This window comes from Eleutherodactylus coqui, chromosome 1, assembly GCF_035609145.1.
Source record: "Eleutherodactylus coqui strain aEleCoq1 chromosome 1, aEleCoq1.hap1, whole genome shotgun sequence".
In the NCBI taxonomy this organism is placed as follows: Eukaryota; Metazoa; Chordata; class Amphibia; order Anura; family Eleutherodactylidae; genus Eleutherodactylus; species Eleutherodactylus coqui.
Genome location: NC_089837.1, coordinates 334,294,372 through 334,321,689, shown reverse-complemented (window position 1 = coordinate 334,321,689; position 27,318 = coordinate 334,294,372). Strand labels below are relative to the sequence as shown.

The 27,318-nt window shown below is 41.1% G+C and overlaps 1 protein-coding gene across 5 annotated transcripts in view; it reads left to right on the top strand.

The window, feature by feature from the left end:
• The window catches only part of SCML2 (Scm polycomb group protein like 2), a 75,634-nt gene that overhangs the window by 13,171 nt on the left and 35,145 nt on the right, over positions 1 to 27,318 (top strand). For 3 of the 5 annotated variants that reach the window (XR_010786376.1, XM_066575728.1, XM_066575733.1), the window contains 5 exons: positions 6,910 to 7,002; positions 9,764 to 9,834; positions 15,081 to 15,315; positions 20,546 to 20,634; positions 23,309 to 23,552. Coding sequence is in view for 4 of the 5 variants with exons in the window: in XM_066575728.1 (XP_066431825.1) it covers positions 6,975 to 7,002; positions 9,764 to 9,834; positions 15,081 to 15,315; positions 20,546 to 20,634; positions 23,309 to 23,552 (667 nt within the window). In the remaining variant the exon portion in view is untranslated. Of the gene's footprint in view, positions 1 to 6,909; positions 7,003 to 9,763; positions 9,835 to 15,080; positions 15,316 to 20,545; positions 20,635 to 23,308; positions 23,553 to 27,318 lie in introns of those variants that run through there. The other 2 variants (XM_066575754.1, XM_066575745.1) reach the window with 2 other exon arrangements.

The window sequence follows — 27,318 nt, the reverse complement described above, 5'->3', positions numbered from 1 at the left end:
TACTACTTATCCTACTTATTTATTCTCTTCTGTACGGGCCAAAGCCCAAGTTTGCATTAAGAGATTATTCTTTTAACCTGTCTCCATTGTCATAGAATGCTTGACTAAATTAAAATAGCCAAATACATCAGTGTAAATGCATATGTGTTACTACTTAAGCCAGGTAGGAAGTAAAAGGTTATAGATTTAAAGGGGAATTCCCGTCTCTGAATCTCCTGCACCTAATTGGACCTAGAGCCCATATCACCCCTGACCGTTCTGAATCTGGTGGTGGCCAGGGGTGCTTGGGAGGTCAGATATAGCTGCTCTATGCTGTTCCTATGACTTGCCTTGAAGACCGCGGGAGTTACGCTGACAACGTAACGCAGCTAACTGGGCTGTGCCTGTAACTCAGAAGCTGTAGATACAGAGTAGCTTGCTGTGCTATGCAGTTTACAGAGCTCCCATTAAAGTCTATATAAATGACGAAAACCGTGTAGTCAGTTAATCTTGGTTGTTTCCCTCATTCCCACAACTATGTAATCAGCGGTATTCCCATCTTGACCATGTTTAGCTAAGATGGGAACCGCTCCTTAAAGGGGTTCTGTCATTACAATCTGTATTTTCTTTCTCCAGTAAATCTGCCCCGCTGGCACAACCTGTGGTAAATAACACATATAAAACGTTTTTTTCAGAAGTAGTACTTACCTAGGCCCCATTTTTCACCTCCATGCTCTGTTTACATCTTCAGCCCCTCCTGCTAGGAGGTCATCTCCCAGCACCCCTTGCTGTGCTGACCACTTCCGCCCTCACAAAGCTACTTCCGCCCATCCAGTGCAGTGAATAGTCCTGCCTGCAGTCTACCAAAATCTGCTAGTGTTTCTCCCTGGGTCTCTGAACACCCAGAGTTTCCCAAGGGCCTCCAGATCTTCCCTGCAATCTCACAGTAGCCACTCAAAGCAGTCACTCAAAGCAGTCACTCATAAAAATCACTCACAGTAGTCACTCCACATGGTAAAAACAGGAATATTCCCCATGCAATGTATTGTATGAGTGTATGTATATATACATTTATCTATGCGTATATGTATCAAGATGTGTGTGTATAGATATGTGTGTGTGTGTGTGTGTGTGTATATATGTGTGTGTATATATACATACATACATACATACATACATACACACACACACACACACACACACACACACATATAATATGTATAGTAATATATCTACACACTGCATAGGACATGTACGTTCCACGCTTACACCCATGTGCGGCTGCCCTCAGAGAGACAAAAAAGTGCACAAAAGTGTGCGCAACTGCACTTACATCTGTGTAAAGCTGGTCCTATTGTATGTATATATGTATGTCCTGTTGTACCGCCTCTAGCTTGGATACAAGATGTGATACAGGGGGCATGCAGGCTCTAGTACCCTGTTGTACCACCTCTAGCTTGGATACAAGATGTGATACGGGCGGGCATGCAGGCTCTAGTACCCTGTTGTACCACCTCTAGCTTGGATACAAGATGTGATACAGGCAGGCATGAAGGCTCTAGTATCCCGTTGTACCACCTCTAGCTTGGATACAAGATGTGATACAAGGGGCATGCAGGCTCTAGTACCCTGTTGTACCACCTCTAGCTTGGATACAAGATGTGATACGGGCGGGCATGCAGGCTCTAGTACCCTGTTGTACCACCTCTAGCTTGGATACAAGATGTGATACAGGCAGGCATGAAGGCTCTAGTATCCCGTTGTACCACCTCTAGCTTGGATACAAGATGTGATACGGGTGGACATGGAGGCTCTAGTACCCTGTTGTACCACCTCTAGCTTGGATTCAAAATGCGAAACGGACGGGCATGGACGTTCTAGGACCCTGTTGTATCGCCTCTAGCTTGGCTACAAGACGTGATATGGGTGGGCACGCTGCCACTTGGGATGCATTATGCATTGACACTTGGGGGTCAGGATAACAGCATGCTGACAATAGAGGGCAATGTATAGCTTTATGTCTTTGGTGATGTTAAATTCATTCTCTGTGGCTGATTTTACACAAGTGAGCACTATATCAGCCCAAGAAACTCAGACAAATATCTTGCATGGCAAATATGCGAGTGTGTCTGCCAGTGCAGTGCGCCTTGTAAGAACAATGCCTTGTGATGTGCGTATGTGTGTATCATATATATACACATACATACATACATACATACAAACACACACACCGCTGTAGGAGCAACTGTAAGAAACAAAATAAATGGTGGGAATACGGCGGCCGCCTGATCTTTCACGCACATAGTATTCATAGGGGAGGTCCTATATTTTCTCGGTCAAGTATTAACGAGAGAGAAACCACAGTAATCATAGGCTTAGTTTTGTCCCAATATACGGCCGTGACAATCATGGCCGCATAAGGGAAGAAAATTACATTCGCCTGAAACCGCCATATACACACACACAGACAAATAAAGCTAGATAGATATATGTGTGTATATACACATAAACATATAGATGAATAGACGCGGATGGATAGACGGGCAGACGCAGACAGATAAATGCAGACGGATAATTACAGACGGATAGATGGATAAATACAGATGCATAGAGAGATAAATGTAGACGGATAAATACAGACGGATAGACGGATAAATACAGACGGATAGACGGATAAATACAGACGGATAGACACAGACGGGTAGACAGATACAGATAGCATATATATGCATATAAATATATATATGTATATATATATATATATATATGCATATATGCATATATGCTTTTTATATATATACTTTTATTTTTATATATATATATATATATATATATATATATAAAGCATATATGTGTGTGCATATATATATATATATATATATGCATATATATATATATATGCATAAATATATATATATATATATATATATATATATATATATATATACATATATATACACATATATGCATATATATATATATATACACATATATGCATATATACATATATATATATATATATACATATATGCATGCATATATATATATATATATACATATATGCATGCATATATATACATATATGCATGCATATATATATACATATATGCATGCATATATATATACATATATGCATGCATATATGCATATATGCATGCATATATATGCATATATGCATGCATATATATATGCATATATGCATGCATATATATATATGCATATATATATGTATATATGCATATATATATATGTATATATATGTATATATGCATATATATGTGTGTATATATATATATATATATATATATATATATATGCGTGTATATATATATATGCGTGTATATATATATATGCGTATATATATATATATATGCGTATATATATATATATATGCATATATATATTTATGCATATATATATATGCATATATATATTTATGCATATATATATATATATGCACACACACATATATATATATGCATATATTTATATATGCATATATTTATATATGCACACACATATATGCTTTTTTATATATATACTTTTATTTATATATATATATTTATATAAATAAAATATATATATGCTTATATGCAGAAGCTTGCATTTCCATTGGCTAATAGAAATATATTCTGCCTGACAACAGTGTCAGGGATACATTTCTATTGGCCGAGAGGCAGCAGAAGCTTGCATTTCCATTGGCTAATAGAAATGTATTCTGCCTGACAACAGTGTCAGGGATACATTTCTATTGGCAGAGAGTGTGCACGTGTAACGTGCTCCCAGGCGAGCGCGCCGCAGACTCGCGCATGCGCAGTCGTGTGCCGCGCTCCCAGGCGAGCGCGAGCGCGCCGCAGACTCGCGCATGCGCAGTCGCGTGCCGCTGTCTCGCGCGTGCGCAGTCGTGCCGTTGTCTCGCGCGGCTACCTTCATTCCGCGCTTCCTCACAAGACAATGTACGCACACGTCACTAGTGACGTATGCGTACATTGACCTGAAGGAAGCGGAAGGTAGGCAGTGTACGCTTTTTGACCGGATGGAAGAAAATCGGGTGCTGGAGGTCACGTGACCGAATTGACAAGCGGCTCCAGGAGAAGATTTGGGATAAGAAGAAGAGGTAAGCAGGCTGCCTGGGGAGCAATAGGTAAGTATAAAATTTTTTGTTTTTAATGACAGAACCCCTTTAAGTATGTTTTTTAATCTCCAGTCCTCACAACCCTCTAACAAGTCATGCTTTGAGGATATCCTACAGAAAGAACACCTGAGGCAATGTCTGAGGCACTGACAATAATTGTATCACCTGTGCAATACTGAGGAAATCCTGAGAACCTGACCTGTTGGGGGGTCAAGAGGACTGAAATTGGAAACTGCTGTCCTACATAATATCCTAACATTTAAAATATGGTGGGTCGTCAGAGGCCCAGAAGTGTCAATAAGTTACTATCTCTCCAGGCACATTTGCCTGCCCTATGTGACATTGGACATGGAGAGAGACAACTGCACGTCTGCCCATGTGTGCAACTGTACTACACTCGCCAATTATCACGCATGGGTCTTATTATTTGTATCGTGCATGGTACTCCTTTAAGTGGTATACAGTTCCCTTGGCAACTGTATCACCTAGTAGTGGGCAATGCCATCTCTCCATGCATGATGTTAGTAAATATGCCTGGAAGGACACTTTAAATATTTTCACCAAGATGCGGACTCACTTTGTAACTCAAGTTGCCTGTGTAGCTTATGGTGTGCAGTCTTGGCAGGCCGGAGGCTGGGTCTCCGGATCTCCCTGGTATTGCTGCTGTACCCAGGAAATAAGCTGTTAAAGCACAGCTGATATACATAGCTAGGCTCCTGCAGAGAGCTCCATTGCTGACAGTTTAACCACCTTGTAGTAGTGATGGCATCTAAGTGGTTGACAAAAAGTTCGTAGTACATTTCATATTTGTCTATTGAATTAAGCAAATATCTGCCTTCAGTATTAGGAAAAAAATATGTAAATACACAGACACAGTTTGTATCTTCAGTGATACAGACAGATCTTAGCTGTAGACAAGTATGAAAGGCACTACAAGCCTTTTCGGAAACGCGGCATATTCTAGATGTGGTGAAAAGGTCACACTACATAATTCCCAGAAGAGTGAAAAAATTTCTCCCAGTATTTTTGAGTAATTTTAGCCAAGTATTGTGTATGCAATTTGCAATAATCAAAATTAACAATACATAGGCATGCATGGTGTACAAAACTAACTATTTATGCAAGGAAACCTTTACTATAACTTCTAACAATTATTCCTTCATAAATTGGGAATTTAGGCAATTCTAAACCTATTTTACATCATACTCTGTATATATGGCTATGATGTTGTGCAAGTTTTCAAGAAGTTACATATAGTAGGTGACTCCACAAATGCAGAGGAAAGCAGTTTACACAGTTGGTTGCACATAATAGCTAATTGGACTTGCGGCCAACTTGCGGCTGCATCTCACATTTTCTCGCCTATTCAGACGCTACAGCCCGAAATACCGTCGGCTGGGGGGTGGGGAGGGGAGAGTTCAGCTCTGCTAAGCTCCCTCCGCCCCTTGCTTGCTGCCAGCAAAAGGAGGGGGCGGGAGCTTAGCAGAGCTAGTGTGCTAAACTCCTTTCTCCTCTCCGCCCCTTGATGGCTGCCGGCGAGGGGAGAGGACACGGTGGGAGCTAAGCAGAGCTAGTTGTGCTAAACTCCCTCTCCCTTCCCTTTTCTGACAGCTCTCATAGGTTGTTTTTTCTGGCTTGCCTATTTTTCGCACTGGAAAATCATCCTTCTAAACAAATGTATTGGAATCCAATGTTTCAGATGGTCGGGGGTCCGAAAGTCTTGGGGCTCCTCTGAGACATGGGTCCTGCTACGGTGGTAGTTATGCCTCTGCAGAAGTACACATGAGGCTGTTTGTCAAGTGTAAAGTTGCCTATATGATTGTATTGCATGTATTGCCACGCCTGATGTGTTAAGTTTTATTAATTGGGCGTTATACACTTTCTGTTCCAGTAGAGGCGCCAATGGAATGTCTAAAATATTTGAATAAAAGGGTCAAAAAATGGTTGTAAAACACATGAAATTCATGGCAATTTTTACAAGCCCTAATGAGAGTGATGGGGGCAACAAAAAAGGGGGTATAAAAAAAAACCTTAAAGTACAATTAACTTTTCTGATAACTTTTTTAAAAATTGTTTACATCATAAATTACACTCTTCCCCTTCATCGGGCTTCCGTTGTCCAAACTGCTGGCAAAAGTCTGCTGTTGCGTCCACCAGACACTGCATGGGGAAATTTGCAGATTCAACTGCCCAAAGCTGCTTTCATACTGCCGAGACAATCGTGCAAGATTTTTGCGTAGCGAGACGCATAAATCTCACACGAATATGAACCTCATTCTTTTGAATAGAGTATATACTTGTTCATGCCGCCATCCGCAGTAAACTTGTTTGTTTATTTTTTGCTTTTTTAAATTTCCCATGCATTCACTTAGGGATGACACGAATACCCACCTACCCAAAATACGGAGTAAACGCCTTTTTAACCGGAACAATTATGATTCAAAAAATCGTTCAAATGAACGGTAATCGTTCACTCTAAATGCAGCCAACAAGGAATGATAAATCATTCACTAATCGTGCAGTTTGAATACAATCGTTTTCATTTACTCATACAGTGAATGTGAACGACTGAACGAGTTCCCGTTGGAATGTACCAACGATGTATCTGCCTGTAAACGCAGCCTGCCAGAGCGAATGAGAGGACTCCGACATTGTTCGCTCGTTCAAACGAGAAATCGTTTGGTGTAAACGGATGCTAAGCTGGAGCAGCCCTTTGGATATTTACATCTCCTGTTATAACTTGATTATGTTTAGTTTTAATTATACAATCCTTCTTTTTTTTTTTTCCTAAACAGAAAAGAGGGCCATTAAAGCACAAACCTGCTTCTTCCCAGACAGCTTTGTTTGAAGAGCATTCACTATGAAGACTACAACCAAAAGAACAAAAGGTAGGCCTCTCCTATGTCCACCCCCAGTTATAGTGGTTTTATGGTTTGGGAGGGTATTTTTTACCACTTCAAACACTGCTTTTGTGTAGCTGATTGTTACTTTAATCTTCTTCATTGTAGAAAAAAATATGGCTAATAAAGTGAGAGACCTAAAACCATACGCTTTCAGATCGAAGTAGTTTACGAATAGAATAGCAAGCTACAGAACATGCCTATAAAGATTTACTCTGTCTAGTATGATACTGACCATCTATGGAGTAGAGTTTATCTTTAGTATGTCAACATATGAAATGCTCTACAGTCATAAGCTAATTTCCTACTAGCAGGATAATTGTTTTAACCTCTTAGAGACCTCCCTATAGTGTTTTTACGTCCTGCAGCTGCAGGACGTGTATGGAGGGAGATCATGCTGCAACCTCCCTGCATACATCACGGGTGTCAGCTTTTTTTTACAGCGGGCAACAGCCCCAACAAGCCGTGTGGCCAATAGGGGCTGTTAATCTTTTAAATGCCGCTGTCAATTGTGACAGCGGTCCCGTACGGTTCCCCAGCGATGAGATCGCAGGGAGCTGTGCGGGTGACATGGCAGCCGCGGCCTTCTGAAAGGCCCCAGAGCTGTCTTAGCAGTATGCCTTTCAAACCGTCTCAGTGGAGTGGCCTGATAGACTGCCTGTCAGATTGTAGTATGATGTAATGCTACGGCATTACATCATATTGCAGGAGCGATCAAAGGATTGCATGTTATGGTCCCCTAGTGGGACTAAAAGAAAATGTAAAAATAAGAGCAATGAAGTTTAACTCATGATAAAAAAAAAAAAAAAAAAAGTAATAAAGTTTAAAAAAAAAAACCAAAAAAACCTTTTGCCATATTTACAATAATAGAATCTAAATAACAAAACAAAAATACATATGTGGTTTCACTGCGTCCGTAAAAGTCCAATCTATCAAAGTAATGCATCATTTACCCTGCACGGTGAACATCGCCTGAAAAAAAAAAAAGAACGCCAGAAATGCGCTTTTTTGGTCACCCTCTCTCAAAAAAGAAAAATGCAATAAAAAGCGATTAAAAAGTCATATGTTTTAAAAAATGGTACCAAAAAGGTACCATCGGAAACTACAGGACTTACCGCACGAAATGAGCCCTCACACAACTATGTGACGGAAAAATAAAAAAGTTATTGTGCGCTAAAGATGGAGACAGAAAAGTATTTTAAAAAAATATCTTTACAAAAAAAATACATGTAGTACAGCAAAAAAAAAAAACTATTTAAGTTTGGTATTGTAGTAATCATACTGACCCATAGAATAAAGTTATCATGTCATTTATGTTGCAGTTTGTACGCCGTAGGAACGAGACGCACTGAAAGATCGCGGAATGTCACTCTTTTTCCATTTCTTTCCACTTTAAAAAGTTTTTCAGTACATTATATGCTACATTAAATAGTACCATTGAAAAATACAACTCTTTCCACAAAAAACAAGCCTTCATACAGTTAGATTTATGAATAAATAAAGGAGTTAAGATTTTCTAAAAGGGGGGAGAAAAAAATGAAAATAGAAAAAAACAAAAAAGCTTGGTCACTAAGGGGTTAAAGGTCTTACATTAGAATACATTTTCAATTCTAATAAATGCCACCAGATAATCAGTTTGCCGGAAATGGCTAGAAGGTTCACCTATTTTCATAGACCACTTTTCTTTCAATATGCACTGTTTGATGTGACACATCACTGTTTTTTATATCTGCGATTTCATCCCACTAAAGGCCCATTTACACGGCCGTAGGCATTTTACGTTCGCCCGCCGCCAAGGGGCCCGACACATATACGCCAAGGCCGTAATGCTGCGGGGCCTGGGGAGATCTTCTCCCTTCACCCCCCCCCCCCCCCCCACACCGGCTCACCTCATCTCTCCGACCGTTTGCAATGAAAGGGAACGGGGGCAGATCTAAGCTCCCACCGCTTGTTCACAGCCAGCAATTGGAACGATTGGAGCTTAGCTCTGCCCCTGTCCCGCCCCCTCCCATTGCAAACAGTGGCAAGGGGTGGAGAAGAGAAGAGAAGGGGGAGGGAGTTTACCAGTCCAGTCACGCTGCTAAACTCCCTCCCTTCTCCGGCAGCTTGCATAGGCTCCCATAGGAGTCTATGCAGCTGCCGTAGGGGCGCCCAGTTGGGCGCTTTTACGCCGCAGAAATACGCCCCTGTGCACTGATGCATTGTAAGCCAATACATCAGGGGGGCAGCTTATATAGGCTAACGTGTTAAAACACGGCTGATATACGCCCGTGTGACTAAGCCCCAAGGGTACAAGCACACAGAGGTGGCTACGATGTGTCTTAATACCATGCTGATGTGGCTTTTAGAATTCGCATCAGTGGAATGACAGGGGAGGTAAGCATAACACAGCGACTCAGCGGGGCACCTGCCTTCAGCCCATAAGCTTCGCTTTTAGGGCTCATATCAGGTGACAGATTCCCTTCAAAGATTCATACATTCGGAACCTAACAAGCATGATACTTTTGGGGTTCAGTTAGTTTTTTGTATTAGACTATTGCATATATAATTTCAGTGAATTGTTATATACATATTCTATTTATTACATCTAATTATAAGAAAAAAAAAATGAAACCAGTCCCATACTGGTTCTGATAAGTGGAAAATATTTTCCATAAGTGGGGACTGATTTAGTGCTATATACATGTAATGAATATCATGACAGGGGCCTCTTAGCGTTGTGTCAAGTAAACTCTCATGTATTTTTCAGAACAGTTTAACTGGGATGAATACTTAAAGGAAACTGGTTCAGTTGCTGCTCCATCTCACTACTTCAGACAGGTACGCTATTCTCCCAGTGGCTTCAGTTCTTTTGTATTAACCATGTAAGCCGGGGTTGTGAAGCTCTGTTGGTCTATCACTACACAGTGTTAGTGGTTTTTTATTTCATATATTTAGGATAAGTATAGAAAATACTAGAAGAATGCTCAGTTGAGAAAATACTTTTTAAGAGGATGTTCACACATAGCGGATATGCTCCGGAATTTGACTAGAAATTAGCTGCATTTTTGGAACTGATTTTAGCAGCCACAGCGCTTCCCCCTCACCTCTAAGGCCCCCAGTCCACAGGCGTTGCATTATCCCGCAGCGGATCTCCGCCGTGGAAGCAGGAACCAGCAGACGGATCTCCACTGTCAGCCTATTTGACAGATAGGCTGACCGTGAAAAATCGCGGCAATTTGCAGCATGCTGCGAATTGCCGACTGACCGTGGAGAATCACAATGATTCTCTGCTCGTGGACAGGGTGCCGGCGCTTTCCATAGCAACACTATGGAAAGCTTCAGACGGTGTGATTCGCCGGCGATTTAGCGCCATCGAAATCACGCCCGTGGACAAGGGGCCTTAATCATTTGCATTGTCAGTGCATGCTGACATCTAGCAGCCTCTAGTGAGTGCAGCGGTGCAGGTCAGGTGATTGTGAGAAGAGGGGTCCCGAGTATCCCCATATGAGTGGAGCAGTGGTCACACATGCACATTTTTATTCCAGTAATCTGTGTGGGACTGCTGGAGATAGCTGAGCACTTGTACTTTGCTACATTCAACACTTCCATAGAGATGAAAGAGGTGCGCAGACATGATCAGTGCTCCATTCATACAGGGAGACTTTGAAGCCCCATTCTCAAGATCAGTGAGGGACTCGGTGGTCGGACCCCCACTGATCATATGCTTATCTGTTTTGTGGTTAGGTAATAAGGTGTTTTGGTGGGATGACATATTTACCTGTATCAAGATCACAAACTTTTTTGGGTTTTCAGTTTCGTCTTCCAGGAGTCATAACATTTTGTTTCATTTCGACATAGCCGCTTGAATGCTTTTTCTTGCACAATGAGTTCTAATTTTTAATGGTACCATTTAACATACTATATAACATGTTGTAAAACATGTCTTTAGTGGGCTGAAGTGGAAAAAAAACACACTTTTCTTCCTTAGCATTGGAAAAAAAAATGTGTCACAGGAATTATTCCACCCAAAAAAATATTGCTTAAGATTTAGGCCTCATGTCCACGGGGAAAATCAGATCCGCTGCAGATTCTACATGGAGAATCTGCAGCGGGTCCCTCCTGCCCCGCGGACATGAGGGCTGAAAATAGCAATTTAAAAGCATTTACCTTTCCGTAGCGGACGGCGAAGATCAGCTGTTCCTCACGGCCGGATCTTCATTTTCGGCCGGCGGATGAATTCCTGACGCCGGCGGCACATCGCCGGCACGTCGTCGACGTGCCGCGCGCATGCGCCGGGCACATCCGCCGAGCCGAAGCAAGGGAGATGCAGCCGTGAGGAAGAGCAGAGCTTCGCGGCCCGCTGCGGGTGAGTAAATGCTTTAAATTCCTATTTTAGGTCTCCCGCGGATCCGGACGGCTTCCATAGGCTTCAATAGAAGCCCGCGGGAGCCGTCCCCGCGGGAGACCCGCATGAAAATGGAGCATGGTCCAGATTTTTTCATGCTCCATTTTTTTTAAAATCACTTTTATTGACGATCCGCGGGTATTTATGTACCCGCGGGTGGTCAATGCATCCCTATGGGGTGCGGATCCGCGCGCGGGAGATCCGCTGCGGATTTTAAATGTCATTTTGCCCGTGGACATGAGCCCTTAGGCCCAGATATTACAGGACTCATTTTAAAATGGTGCCACCTGCTGTCACTATTGTGTCCATCTTTGTAATTGTTGCAAGTTGGTCACACGTGCTCATTGTTGCTTCTCTCTCTGTTCCACTGAGTATGTGGAGCAATCCATGGTGTGATGGGTGACTGCTTCTGAAGTTGCTGTGCCTCCTCGCATGTCAGAAGAGATATCGTGCAAGTGATGAGCGTTACTACAGAGAAACAAGCTTGAGTAGGTGGGACAACATTGGAATACTTACTGCGGAGGACTGGACACAAAAAAGCTCTGTAATAGAAACAGTGGGTTGCGCTATTCTAGCATTAGTCCTGGAATATCTGGGAATAGAAACCTTTTTTCTTAACAAGTGTAAATACAAAAATGTTTAATTATAGACTGAATTTGACTATAAGTAAAAGTAAAAGTGCACCCTGTGATCATTTGTACAATATAGTATAATAATTTTGTATTGCAATATATTGTACTTCTGCTTTAAGGCAGGGGTCATAGGCTGAAATCCATGTCAGGGCTGAGAACTGTGGCAACTGAACCCCATGTTCTAGCCGTGGTGTCCGTACAGGGAACAGAGGAAATCCCCCTTCCTCTGATAAGTCATTGAAATACAGTCAGCGCATACCATGGCATCTAAAGGTTTAATGGCCAGTCTTGGAGTAATCTCTGATCCTAGTCGCTGCAGCCAGGTGTGCACTTTTACAGATGACATCCACTGTGTATGGAGGGGCCTCAGCACGTCCTCGGGTAGAGAGTTCCACAGTCTCACTGCTCTTACAGTAAAGAACCCCCTTCTGTGTTGGTAATAAAACCAGCTTTTTTCTAGACGTATCGGATGCCTTCTTACCGACTCAGTCCTGGGTACAGATCATGGGAGAGATCCTTGTATTGTCCCCTCATGTATTTATACATAGTTATTTGAAATTGCTCCTTAACCGTCTTTTTTCCAGGGTAAATAATCCCAATTTTGATAGTCTGTCATTTCATTTATTAATTTAGTTGCCCGTCTTCGAACCCCCTCAAGCACTGCTACGTGAGCACCGGTGACCAGAACTGTACACAGTATTCCATGTGAGGCCTGACAAGTGCCTTATATAGTGGAAGAATAATGTTCCCATCCTTCGCCCCCTATACCTCTTTTAATGCACCCCAAGACTTTATTAGCTTTTGCAGCAGCTGACTAGCATTGGTTTCTCCAGTTAAATCTACAATCCACTAGCACCCCCAGGTCTTTTTCCATATCACTTTTGCCAAGCAGTACCCCATTCAGTGTATATTGGTGACATCCGTTCCTCCTTCCCATGTACATGGCCTTACATTTATCAACATTGAACTTCATTTGCCATTTTTCTGCCCAAGTCCCCAGCTTATCTAAGTTCTTTTGCAGCTGTACATTGTCAATACAAAATGTCACTTTTAGGACTTACTTCACTAAGATAGATGTCCAGCTATGGCTGGCTCTACTTCAGGCATTGGCCGTGGCTCCTTGCCATGCTTATTGGAGGAGAACTGCTGTCCGTGGTAAAATAAATCTATCAATATTTTTTATTTATGTTTACAATATATTCTGTTTGGGATTTTCAGTTTGATGATATTTTGTTTAGTTTTTTTCTTCCTCTGAGAAGTTTTTCAGCATTTGCTTAGAACTGGCGCTTCAGTGAGAGCAATCTCCTTCACTGATGCTCAGCACTGAGTATATATGGGATCACATGACTGACCAGAGAGATAGTACATTCAAAGGCCAAATTAATATTTGTGAGCGAGCATTTTGGTAATGATGCACAGTCCAATAAATTAAGGAAGATTACCCTTACATTGTACAGTATATTCTTATTCTAATTTGATTGATCTAAAGACACGCTGATGACTGATGTTCCTATAAAGTTCTTCATCTCTCCACATTGTTTTTAAAACCTTTTGACATGTGAAATGTTTTGATTGGTTGAACGCTGTGCTCTCACCTACTCTTCCAGGACAGGCCGGTTTAGCCACGTGTGGAGTACACACTTCTATTAGTCTGTACCACCATTCTGCTTGGTTCTCTAAGGAGAACTTGAATAAGTTAATGAGAGGCGATTGGACGCAATGCTTAGCAGGGCACTTATGCTTCTTGCGGCCCGCTCACACGTTCAGCCGTTTACCGCCATGTGAGCCGGCTATCGCATGACAGTGTTTCACTTTTTTTTTAAATTCCCCACTTTGTCTCATAGTGACATTATATTAAATGTTGCACATACAGCTTTTAATATGCAACCCATAGAGAACAGTAGGGCTGTACATGTGTTCCATGCCATGAAATAGAACATGCTGCGTTCTTTTTCACACGCGCATTATACGCAGTGTATATACGCAAATGTGAATAGATCAATGTACTTTCATTGATTCCATTCACCACGTATTACGCGCGCATAATATGCTGTGTATCTATACTCATATGAATGAGCCCTTACTTCTAACAATCAGGACCGTCAGCACCCAGACTCCAATTGATGCAAGCTTCTGACATGACATAACATTTCACAAGTTTTTTTTGTAAACTGTGGTGACCCTTAGACATCAGCATTTCATGAGATAAAGTAAAATGTGTATAATTTGTGTATCAATATACCTCAAAATAAGAATCATACATGTTGTCCGAATTATTTTGTAATCATAAAAAGACTCTGCTGATATTGGTACCATTAATAAAGCAATTCCTACCATTAAGCAAGATACAAGCTGATATAATACACTCTAGGATATCAGAATTCAAGAAGACCCTAAAGAGGCACTAGGTCTTATTCTAGGGGGAGGGTCTCATTATATACTAAGCTAACAGGCTCGGTCCAAGTCCAGGTCCCTCCCGCTGTTCTCCACAGCTCCAACGTGATTCCCACAGTCCTCAGCTGCTCATACCACATCACTTCCTGGTTATGGGATCCATAAATCCCACCTCCAGGAAGCGATGGCTGTGATTAGTTTATCGAGGGCTACATTGAATTGGCTGAGCAGCGGTCAAAGAACCAATCACAGTCACCGCTTCCTGGATCTGAGATTTATGAATCTCATTACCAGGTGGTGATGTATGAGCGGCTGAGGACGGCAGGAACTGCACTAAACCTCTAGAGAGCAGCGGGAGGAACCTGGACCGAGCCTCCTAGGTAATGTATTCTCTGGGGTTTTTTTTGTTTGTTTGTTTTCTTTAATGCAGTTTAACTAGGGCTTATTTTCAGGGTAGGTTTTATTTTCGGGGAGACAGGGTAGTAAGATACCGAGTAAGGTGGAGATAGTCAGTGCACCTGAAAAGGGAATGAGCAAGTACCCAGAATTAGTCCCCATGTACTGTCAGTTAAATGCTATTTTGTGCTGTTATAAAGTTACCTGTCATATTGTGTTGCAGTTTAAACCAGGATTTCATATTATGTTCTTTGTAGTCTAGGATCCCTCCCAATAATGAATTTAAAATTGGCATGAAACTGGAAGCTCATGACCCTCGAAATGTTACCTCCGTTTGTATAGCCACTGTCGTAGGAATCTCTGGAGCTCGCCTTCGCTTACGACTGGATGGCAGCGATGATAAAAATGACTTCTGGAGACTTGTGGACTCCTCTGACATCCAGGAAATTGGTACATGTGAGAAAGTGGGAGATATGCTGCAGCCACCCTTGGGTAAGAGGCTAAGTGTAGGTAATTAAAATATGTAATATGTATATATTAAAAATAAATAAATGAGTCTTGGTTAACACTTACCACTAAAGATAAGTACTGGTTGTAGCAAGGCAGAGTTAGTCATAAGACTATACATAGCAACTTATGGCTGGTGTCTGAGGTGCTCTACCTAATCGGCGCTACTTGGCTTTGCGGTAATTTGTTGCCGCTTGATGTCAGTAAAGGCTGGTTTAGACACAACAATTCTGGCTCAAAGCCATCTTTTGAGCGAGAATCGTTGGGTCTAACTGCACTGTCATTGTGCAGTTTTCGTTAACGAGTCGCTGATCGTTCTCTTTCAGCATGCTATTGACATACTATTGTTTTAGCTGTATCCCGCTCAGTGAGCACAGCGCTCTAGCTGTGTTCTTCATACTCTACACGGAGCGCACAGCTGTATACCAGCTGAGCACTCCGAGAAGAGAACAGCTGGATGCAAAAGACAAGCGGCCCCACTTGTCTTTTGTGTACCCCGCTTGGAGTGCTCAGCTGTGCGCTCTGTGAACACAGAAGGAGTATACAGAAGACAACGCTCCAGCTTTCTTCTGTATACTACACTCGGAGGGCAAAGTGATCCGTCAAAATTGTCAACTAAACTGCCATTTGAGCGATCACCTTGCCCTGTAAATGCACACAATGATTATTGCTCAAAATATGTCTTTTGAGCGAGAATCGTTGTGTCTAAACCAGGCATTACAGTGAATGTCTGTCGGCAGTTTTACACGTGCCCTAAAACACATTTCTTTTGGCCTACCTTATTCTCGGATATAATTTTTCTCCATTTAATCCCTTTTCTACAATCTCCCTCATAACTTACCATCTTCATCCCACTCCATTTCTCACCCTAAGGGTTCCTACCCACTGGCGATAGGTTTTATTCCAATTTGTATTAAAGCCAAAAAGTAACCCAAACCGATTTATCAGGGACATAGCTAGCCAGGCCCTCCCATAAATAATAGCATGTATTGGCATAAAGTGATACTTTTTCCCTCTGATCCCCATACTGAAAGCCTTTAACCCTTTAATGATGCAGCTCTTTTTTCCCCCTATTTTTGACATTTCCTCCTCTGTAAAAAAAATAAAATAAAAATCATAACTTGATTTAGCCATCAATGTAGCTGAATGAGGGCCTTGTTTTTTGTGGAACGAGTTGTATTTTTCAGTGGTACTATTTAATGTACCATATAATGTACTGAAAAACGTTAAAAAAAATTCTAAGTGTAGTGAATTGGGGAAAAAAAGTGTAATTCTGCCAACTTTGGGGGGTTTCGTTTCTATGGTGCAGACACTGAAGCAAAACTGACATGATAACTTTATTCTATGGGTCTGTACGATTATTACAATACCAAATTTGTGGGGTTTTTTGTTTATTTTATGATGACATTCACCATCTGGAGTAAATAATACACTGAGATAGATTGGACTTTTATGGATGAATACCAAATATGTTTTGGGTGGATTCTCTTTAAGATTTAAATTATAAAAAACTTATTACCTTTAATTTTTTTTAAAATTTATAATAAAGCTTTTTAAAAACTGATTTTTACAATTATTTTTTATTTTTTTAGTCTTCATAAGAGACATTAACCTGCAATGGTTTGATTGCTTCTCAGATCATGCTGCAGGAGCGATCTATCAAGCCACACCACAGGCATGGGAGCCCTAGGGGCTTTCAGAGGACCCTCGGCTGCTATGGGAACTGAATGGCACGCCGCAATCTCATTGCAGGGGGTCATTTGGGGCATTTAAATGCCACTGTCAGAATTGGTGGCACTTAAAGGGTTAACAGCTGCCATCAGCAGGAGTACTGATCGCAGCTGTTGCCGGCGGGTGTCAGCCAACTCCTGCATTGTATGTAGCGGAATCTGCTCCCGATTCTTCACTATACAAACCCAAAACCTTCATAACGAAACTGTACAACATGGGGCATTAAAGGGTTAATACCTGAATGCTGCCTAATAGCTATTGCCAGGGGCGGCTCTATTACTACTAGTTAGAAGAGCTGTAGGAGAGACCTATAACAATGCAGCCAGGATATCTATCGTAGACCAAATCCCATATTCCGTAGAGTGGCCAGCATATGGGACCAGTCCACACTGCCGAATGCTTTAGCCACATCAAGAGACTGTATTACTCAGGTCCCCAAATTGTCTGGTGTGATCTGCAGGTTCAGAATAAGACGCCTGATGTTTTACTGCAGTGGGACAAAACTGAGGTGACCACCCGGACCAACCTGTTCGCCAAGACCTTTGATAAAAACTTGATATCCAAAGTCGGCTGATTAAGACTCAGCAAGTCCAAGCTCCTTTCCTGGCTGGAGCACCACTGCATAGACGGCGGGAGCTGACCAGAATAATATGAATATTTAAACACCTATAGCAATTGAGAAAGGAGTATCTCAATGTATTATTTGTGTACTTTAGCTGGCCGGCCGGCAGATCCTGGGGCTTTGTCATTGGCTAAGGATTGTAGCGCCTCCTCCAGCACATCCTGAGAAAGCGGCTCATCTAAGAATACTCCATCTGCTGGACTCAATGTGGGAATATCTAGATTTCCAAAAAACGCATCCAACTGATCAGCTGTCGGGTTAGCCTCGGAGAAGTATAAAGATTGGTAGAATCAGTGAAATCCCAATAAAATATCACTTGTATCTGAATAAGAATTATTATCATCCCTTATAAATGGTATAGGCTTTTGACCGCTCTGCCTCTGTGCAGTCACTGATAGTAAATGCCTTGCTCGTTCCCCATCCAGTATGTTTTGTCGCACAAAAAGTCTCTTCCTAGAGGCAGTTTACAGCAGATTATTATTCGCTAGATCCTGTGCTGTTCGAAATCTACTCTAAGTTCTATGCCAGGGGTCAGCAAGAAACGCCTATTCAGCATTATGAAATTCTTGTAAAATGGCATCATCCATCTGTCTGTTCTTAGAATTAGTAACACTTATAGATGTTAGTAATGAACTCTGAAGGTAAGCTTTCATTGCTTCCCAAACATCACTAGGTGAGGCCATCCCTACATTCAGCTCAAAATATTTCTGTAACTGAGTAGCTACAGATCCTTTAACATCTATGATCTGCATCCAAAAGGGGTTTAACTACCACAGTTTTCGTCTGGGTCCCGAAGAAATGAAGAGTTGTAACTTTGCTTTCAAAGGGGAGTGATTGGAGAAAAGTCTGGGCAGGTATTCCACCTGATCCACCATATTCAAAATACTGGACTTGCCATATGCAAGATCAATCCTGGACAGCGAAGCATATGGGGAGGAGCACTGGAATGGCGAAGTCTCCAAAAGTCCCAAAGGTTTAGTTCCCTAAGTAATGCCACAAAGGGAGTAGTAGGAGCAGCATCGGATACCTGAGCACTTTGTCTATTTTCGCCCCAATTGGAATCGGGAATGTTATTAAAATCCCCTATGTATCAAAAATCAGGTAAACAAGTCACAAATGCCATTACTTTCTGTACTACTTTCCCTGAATATATGTAGCGATATATTGCAGGCTATAGATATTGCATAACTAACAAACATACTGCCTGTCTTTATCACATTCCTCTATAATATATTTATAGATATTTTTATGCACAAGTATTATAACTCCCCTAGAATAGGTGGAAAAGTGGAATGTGATGCATAACTAACTCACCTTTTTTTATAAGTAGTGAGTTCTATCAGATGTTAAATGTGTCTCCTGCATCCAGATGAGCGTAGGTTGATGTTTTGGGAGATTAGTTAAAATGGCATATCTTTTTACAGTCCTTAGTTACAGCCCAAACATTTCAACTGATTATTCCTATTATGAAGTAGAGTAGTGTATTAGAAGAATGATACAATATGGTCATATTCAATACCCTAGTGGGACAAAAGTAAAAAAAATAAAAATGGCTAAATCCCACCTTTCCCCTTTTACTATTAAAAAAAACAAAAACGCACATCTGGTATTGCTGCATTCGTAATAACCCAGAGAAAGACGTTAGCATATTATGTAACCCACATATGACACATTCATCCACTTGGATGTGTAACCATTTATGACCACTCTTTTAGTACGATCACTCAGCCAGTTGTGAATCCACCTAACAGTTGCCTTGTCAATCCCATATTTGGTCATTTTTTTTCAATAAGGATGGTGATTCTGTTATAGAAGAAAATTTAATTTGACTGGCATGACTTGTTTGTTACAAACCCATGCTTACTCTGGTTAATTACTCCATTCTCATCCAAGTACTTGCATACATGCTGTTTAATAATTTGTTCAAAGATCTTTACCGGTATAGAAGTCAGGCTCACAGGCCTGTAGTTTCCTAGATGCACCGTTTCCCCTTTTTTTGAAGATGGGGACAACATTTGCCCTTTTCCAAATTTCTGGGACTTCTCCTGTTCTCTAGGAATCTTCAAAGATTACAGCAAGTGGTTCAGCAATTACCTCTGCTGCTTCCTTTAAAACCCTTTTTCTTAAAAAGCATGACAAATTTGCAAAAAACCAAACTATATCAATTAGGTATTGGTGTAATCGTGCTGACCTTCAGTATTAATACAATATTTCATTTATACTGCACGGTGAACACCGTTAAAAATAAAAATCAAAAACATGCCAGAATTGCAGGCTTTGCTAATCTTGTCAACTAGAAAATTTTTGAGAAAAAGCAATCAAGAGAAGACTAGAGTTCATCACGCAAAAAATCCCCCATAGTGCTGTGTCGATGGCAAAATAAAAATGCTATGGCTTTTGGGATGCAGCGACAGAAAAGCAAATCTTAAAGGAAAAAAAAAGTGTTTTTTGTATACACACACAAAAAAACTGTATACCCTTCGCATCGCTAGAATCGGGCTGATCCAGAGAATGTCATTACACTGTTTGTTTATTTTGCACAATGTACACCATAAAAATGAAATCCCAAAAAAAAGCAGCTTTTTTTCTTCCCCAAATGCGCTAAAAAAAATTTTGATAAAAATTATACAATACATACATGCGTTTAAAAATTATGGCATTAAAGAGTACAACTTGACCCGCAAAAAACAAATAAATACATGCAGCATTTTTTACAGCAACAATTTTTAGAAATCTTCTCTGTTATTTTTTTGTTTTGTTTTACGTACACCATAGATTATATAAGTTTATATAGTATATCAAAATAAAAAAAATGTTTAATACATTTTTGCAGTGGTATATATATATTTTTTATTATTAAAGGATTCCGGATGAACGCCTCTTCCTGGCCAATGTTCCTTTTAAGAACATTAAATGGAGCAGAAATGGCGCCAGCTTTATACTTCAAAAAGGTAGGAAATAAAAGTTTTCATTCTTTCTATGTGATTGAGGTTGAGACTTTCTGCATCGCTTCTATAGGTACATTTAGGGTCCACACATAGCGGCCAAAAACCATGCTGTTATGTGGTTTCACCACAAATTGGCTTGGTTTTCACATTGATATAGTCTGTGTGGTCGTACAGATAAACCACACTTTAAAGCCCCATTTAAACAACGCCCAGCACTCGTCCCCACACACGAGCTCCCGTGCTGCTACACGGGAACTAGTATCGCTGGCTCACAGTGGTGCAACAGGAGGAGATTTCTCTCCTCACGCTCCCCCGCCCCTCCATTGCCTTAATATAGCGGCCATTCAGTAGTGAACAGCTGCTATTTACGCTGATCAATCGGGAATCAGCTCATCGTCCATCGTTTATGCAGCTCAGAGTAAGTAGCAGCCGTTCAGTATTTAAAGGACGCTATGTTAAGTCAATGGAGAGGGGCGGGGGAGCATGAGGAGAGAAATCTCCGCCTGCCACCCCGCTGTGAGCCAGCGACAGTAGCTCCCGTGCAGGAGCACGAGAGCTTGTATGTGCGGGGACAAGTGTCGGGCATCGTTTGCCCGACACTTGTCCTGTCTAAATGGGCCTTTACCTACAAAACTACACACCTGTAATAAAGGCATGCTAATTGGGAATTTTATTTGTCAGAAACACTTCTGTATGTATACCAGCAAGTACAAAATTCATTGCGCACTTATCAAAACATTAACACCAAATAATAAAAGTCGTAACTATGAAAATAATAACTGCAATATAGGCAAATCAAACGACCACTTGTCTGTATGTATGTATGTGAGTGCTTCTCATGCTCCACCCCACACCATCAAAGATCCTACACAAAGACTGACCGACAGAAGAACAACACAGTTAGAGCTCTTGGAAGGGGAGGACAAAAATAACACAATGAGAATACAACTATGCTGTTATCTCAGAAGACACAACTCAGCGGTCCTGACGGAAGACACTGACCTACAACCACCACAGAGATCCAGTGGGCTAAAGGACTTGTGGTGATGTCACTGCTGTGGGAGGAGCCAAGCTGTGAGTGTGGTGTGTAGTAGAGCTGTGTGTGTGTGCATGTGGTAGAGCTGTATGGCGCATTGCGCCACCCGAAACACTGGTACGATAGTTTCCTACACAACTCAGCAGTCCTGACAGAACACCTTGACCTGCCACAGAGATCTGTGGGCTGAAGGACCTGGGGTGATGTTACTGCTGTGGGAGGCAATCTGTGTTTTGTCTTGTGTGGTAATCAAGCTACTGTGTGTGTGATGTGCCACCAGAAACGCTGGGACTCTAATGTCCTGATAGTTACTAGTAGACTATAGGAAGGTGAGAAGAGAAAGGTGTTGTCATGTAATCTCATACAATGAATCCAACGTGTGCTTACAAGAGTATTTGTTATAGAAATCGGAGGCTGACAATTGGATTTCTGCAATGGATGTTCTGGCAGATCCGCATGAGGCTTCAATTCCATTGTCATATATTAGGATGAACTTGTGGCTTTTCAATGTGAAATCTGCAAGAATAATGAACTTTTTCATTCCTTCTCCTGATGTTTTTTTTGTGTGGACAAACAGCTGTGCAAATTTTTACTGCAGAATTTGAGTAGGGTATAAAAACCAAAATAGCCTATCCACTTGGAATGCATGTGAAATGTTAGCAGCTTTCATGGGGATTTAGGCTGCAAAATCCACACCCAAATCCTCATCAAATGCTAAACATGTGAACTGGGTCTTAAAACCACATTATAATCTTATAATCTGTTGCTCACATATGACTCTGGTGATGGAACATTGTAGTTCCATGGTAAAAAAACAAGACCTTCCAGTCCTACCTCTTTAACATGTAAAGGGCTCATTCAGACACAACGATTATAGCTCAAGAGATGTCTTTTGAGCGACAATCGTCGTGTCATTTACAGCGCAAGATGATCGCCTGCGCTCTGAGCGGAGGATGCAGAAGGCAAGCGGGGTGTCCATGCTTGTCTTCTGCATCCAGCTGTTTTCTGCACGAAGCGCCTGGCTGTTATACAGCCGAGCGCTCTGTGCGGGGTATGGAGAGCAGAGCTGGGCCGCTCTGTTCTTCATACCCAGCCTGTCATCAGGGTAGCGGGATACAGCTGAAACAATAGTATCAGCTGTATCCCGCTGTGAATCCTTGATAAGGCTCATCGTTGTCTTTCAGCATGCTAAAAGACAATGATGAGCAACGGCTTAACGAAAACTGCATGATGTCAGTGCAGTTAGACACAACGATTATCGCTCAAAGGACGGCTTTTGAGCGAATTTTGAGCAATAATCGTTGTCTAAATGGGCCTTAACTTAGATGCCAACTTGTATAAGTAAGTTGTGAATTAAACTCAACGCAAGCATGATAACGTAACATATTCCTGAATCATTGACTTTGTATTGCAGGGATGAAGACCTGTCACTGGCTTTGTCTCCCTTAAAGTGCCAGTTCTCCATTTGTAGTGTCACTGAATAGCTTTGTAACCATTTCCCTAAAAGCTGCATTAAATAAAAGAAGTAGTACTTTGATTGCCACACATTGTTTGTGCTAATTACCTGGAACTTTATCTAAGTAAAGTCTTTGTGTCACTTCTCTAGTAACATTGAAAAAAAATATATATTATTTTCAACAGGAACCACAGAAGCCGTCTCCAAACTTATTTAAAGTTGGATTGAAACTGGAAGCCGTGGACAAAAAGAATCCATTTTTGATCTGCCCAGCCAGTGTGGGAGATGTGAAAGGAGATGAAATATTTATCACATTTGATGGATGGAGGGGAGCGTTTGACTACTGGTGCAAATACGAGTCTCGTGACATCTTTCCTGTGGGGTGGTGTAGTATAACAGGAGATTCTTTACAGCCTCCTGGAAACACTGGTAGGTGACATAAGTGATTGTCATCTGATTTGTACAAATGTATGGAGTGGGAGCTTGAGAAATGGGAATGTAAAACGCATCTATTGCTGTCATTTTGTAAATGTGTATGAAAGACCGTCTCACACCTAGACCTACGCACATGGCATCTGTGACACAAAAGTAAAGGTAGATTTTTGGGTCAACTTGGTAGCCCCCTATTTTTACTGTACAAAGTTGTAAATGAAAATTATGTCTGGTATCTAATGCATTTACAATGTGTACAATTTACTTGGGAGAGAAGACCATGTGCTTTCAGTGTAGTAATCAGTAAGTCTCCCACCACTACCCTTCTTTTTTTTTTAAGATCCAAAGAAAATGGTGCATTTAGACAGAACGATTATCTTGAACAAAATCATTCAAATGAGCGATCATTCAGATTCAGCATGAGCCGGCTACTGCAATGTCCTCTTACACTTCGGTCTCACCGGCAGCTAATAATAAATTAGTTCAATTACATATTGTACATCAATGTTATCTTACACCGAGTAGACTCTTTATAATGAATAGAATCCCAAATATGCAATGTCATAGCTGTCAGACAAACAATGCTAACTTTAACCATGTGATGTGGAGCTGTACAGTGATATGCTCCTTCTGGACAGAGGTTACAGACTTCCTGGGATAATTATTGGGGGTGCCGCTTCCACTACACCCCGCTGTATGTCTGCTAGGTATACTGGATGAAGAGCAGTGGCAGCCTCATATCTGCATTTTTCTTAGTGAAGTGCTGTTTCTGGCTTGTAAGGCAGGGGCATTACGTTGGATGTATAGGAGACCCCTGACGCTCCCCCAATGGTGTAACCTAGTTAATCTATTCTCCTATACTAAAAGATAGTTTATAAAAATAGAAAATGGCCAGATAAAATTAACAAAATTTGGGGAATTTGGTGTGGATCAACAACCACAACTCACACAAAGTGCATTTCAGCATTTGGTTGACCTAATGAGGTACCTTTTTATAGTGTTTTTTTTTGTTTGTTTTTTTTTTTTTTACAGGTATGATGATTTTATCTTGAATATTACAAAATGTGTGCATTGTTCTATGTAGGTGCACTTTATTCTTATACTTGTTACATTCAGCTTGGTCACTGAGCAATATGATTTTATGTTTTGTTTTTTTTTAATTCCACAATGAAACTAGTTTTTTAAAAAAAATGGTGTCGGATCGTTCACTTGTCGGGCAGTTTGAACACTCATCGTTTAATGTTGCACATAAGAATGTGAAACACTGAAGATAAGTAAATGAGAACTGCACGATTCTCAACAAGAACCGTGCAGTCTAAACGGGCTGTCTGAGCACGGACGAGCTGGTAATGACGTCACCAGCTTGTTCACTCGGCCAACAAGAATCGCAAGATTATTTTTCTGTCTAAAAGGGCTTTTAGCATTATTCTTAGAAAATGTAGGCGCAGTATACAAATACATCACTAGATGGCAGTATAGAAGAATAAGTGAGCTGATCTTTTCTCTTTCCCTCAAATAACCTGTAGTGTGTGAATCGATACCAGTTGGTAAGATCAGGGAAAACGTGGATGTTAATTTACTGTGGACTAGCAATAAAATCTATTGTTCAAAAGCATACAAGGGGCTCTAGAAAAATGTTCATAGTACATTTTTTTTTTGTTCACAGAACACCAAAACTTAAAATGCAGGAGTTTCTGAGATGTGCCCCCCACACCACATTTTTTCTACCTTTTTTTAAAACATTTTTTTAATGGCTTTATAGTGTGTGTGTTTGTTTTGCTTTTTTTAATGTGTTTTTTTATTTTTTTCTATTGGGCTACATTCACACGCAGCCAATTTTCCACTTTAGATTTTTGTGTAGATCTGTATCACAATTCACGTCAAAATTCACAATGCATTACATTTTTAATGTTTATTTTCTTACGTTGCGAGTCGTTGCCAGTACTCCTTGACTTCTATGTATAAGGATTGTAGGGAGCACACTAGCTAGTAGTGGTGATGCAAGATCAGTTAGGCAAGGACACTTTGTGATATGTCTGTGAATTGATGCATTAGTTTGCCACAGAGAGTTTAGAACAGAAAGATAGACTTGCATAACAACTGGTGTGTGTGTGCGTGCGTGCGTGTCGATTACTGTCAGATCATATCCTGTGGTTTTTGAACTGTTTTTTTTGGTGTCTTGTCATGATTTTTTTTAACCCTTTCACGACAAAAGATTGTTTTGTTTTTGGTCCCTGCTATCCAGGAGCCATAACTTTATTTTTCCATTGACCTAGTTATGAAGTCTATTTTTTTTCTCCAGGACGAGTTGTAGTTTTTACCTAATGCATTTTTTTCTAGATGGGGAGGTTGGTTTTATGATCGCAGCGCAGTAAAAATGCGGGGAGTACGATTACAGAAATGCCAAATTTATTCAATGACCCTTTTAAAATTGACAGTAAAAAAAGGTTGAATCATTTTTTCAGTCATTTTAACTTGTTCTATATATTGTAATATTTCTGGATTACAGTAACCGATACTTTTAATTTATGCCTTTAAGCCCCGCCACAGACAGGGCTTAATATGCATTGATGCATGTGGGTCTGGGAATCCTTCAGCAGCACTTGACTGTAAGGGCAACCCAGTGGGCACCCTGTGATCGCTTGAGGGGGTAGCAATGTGATGACTGAGGGAGGGGGAAATATTAGTGGGGAGAATTAAAGGTGTTTTCCCACTATAAGAGAAAAATAAATTAAAGGGGTTGTCTCGCGAAAGCAAGTGGGGGTAAGCACTTCTGTATGGCCATATTAATGCACTTTGTAATATACATCGTGCATTAAATATGAGCCATACAGAAGTTATTCACTTACCTTCCCTGCGCTGGCGTCCCCGTCTCCATGGCTCCGTCTAATTTCAGCGTCTAATCGCCCAATTAGACGCGCTTGCGCAGAAGGGTCTTCTCCCATCTGTTCGGTCCGGCACGAGCGGCATTCTGGCTCCGCCCCTTCTAAGCATCATCACGTAGCTCCGCCCCCGTCACGCGTGCCGATTCCAGCCAATCAGGAGGGTGGAATGGGTGAATGGGTTTTGCACTATAATCGGTAGGAAAGTGTGCGGCCCCTTCTTTTTCCATGATGAAACAATCACGGGGATTTCATACATTTACACGCTACACATATGGCTTCTGCCACAGCTGGAACAGGAAATCCCAGGTTTCATCTTCCAACAGGCCCAGGCAACCCCCTATTTTCACTATGAAGAAAGAAGTGAGCTTAATAGGCGACTACCAAACAGATGGATTGGTCATCATGCAGGTCTTGACAGTAGTGAAATTCTTCCTTGGCCTCCATGTTCTTCTTACACCTTGTAGTTTTTTCCTCTGGGGGAGTGTTAGAGTCTGTATACCACCCACCATGCAAGTACGTACCACAGAAGCCATTGCATCATTTAGTTATGACACACTACAATGTGTATGGCAGGAACTTGACTACAGGGTTGTTATGTGTGGAGCGACAAAGGGGCTCACATGGAACATCTCTGATGTGAAAAACATTTTTGATTTTGTGCAACAAGACACTGAGGTTCTGTTTCCATTTTTATCAATTGTATATATCTGAGTGTATCTGAGTGTCATTAAACGTGAGTTATGAGCGCATCAAATTGGGAAGATCATTTTTAATAACCCTATATATTCATCTGGTTTTAACACCCCCCCCCACATTGTCACCATCCTGAATTCCTGGCATGCAGGATGTGAGCACTGATGCCAAGAGTTCAGACGGAG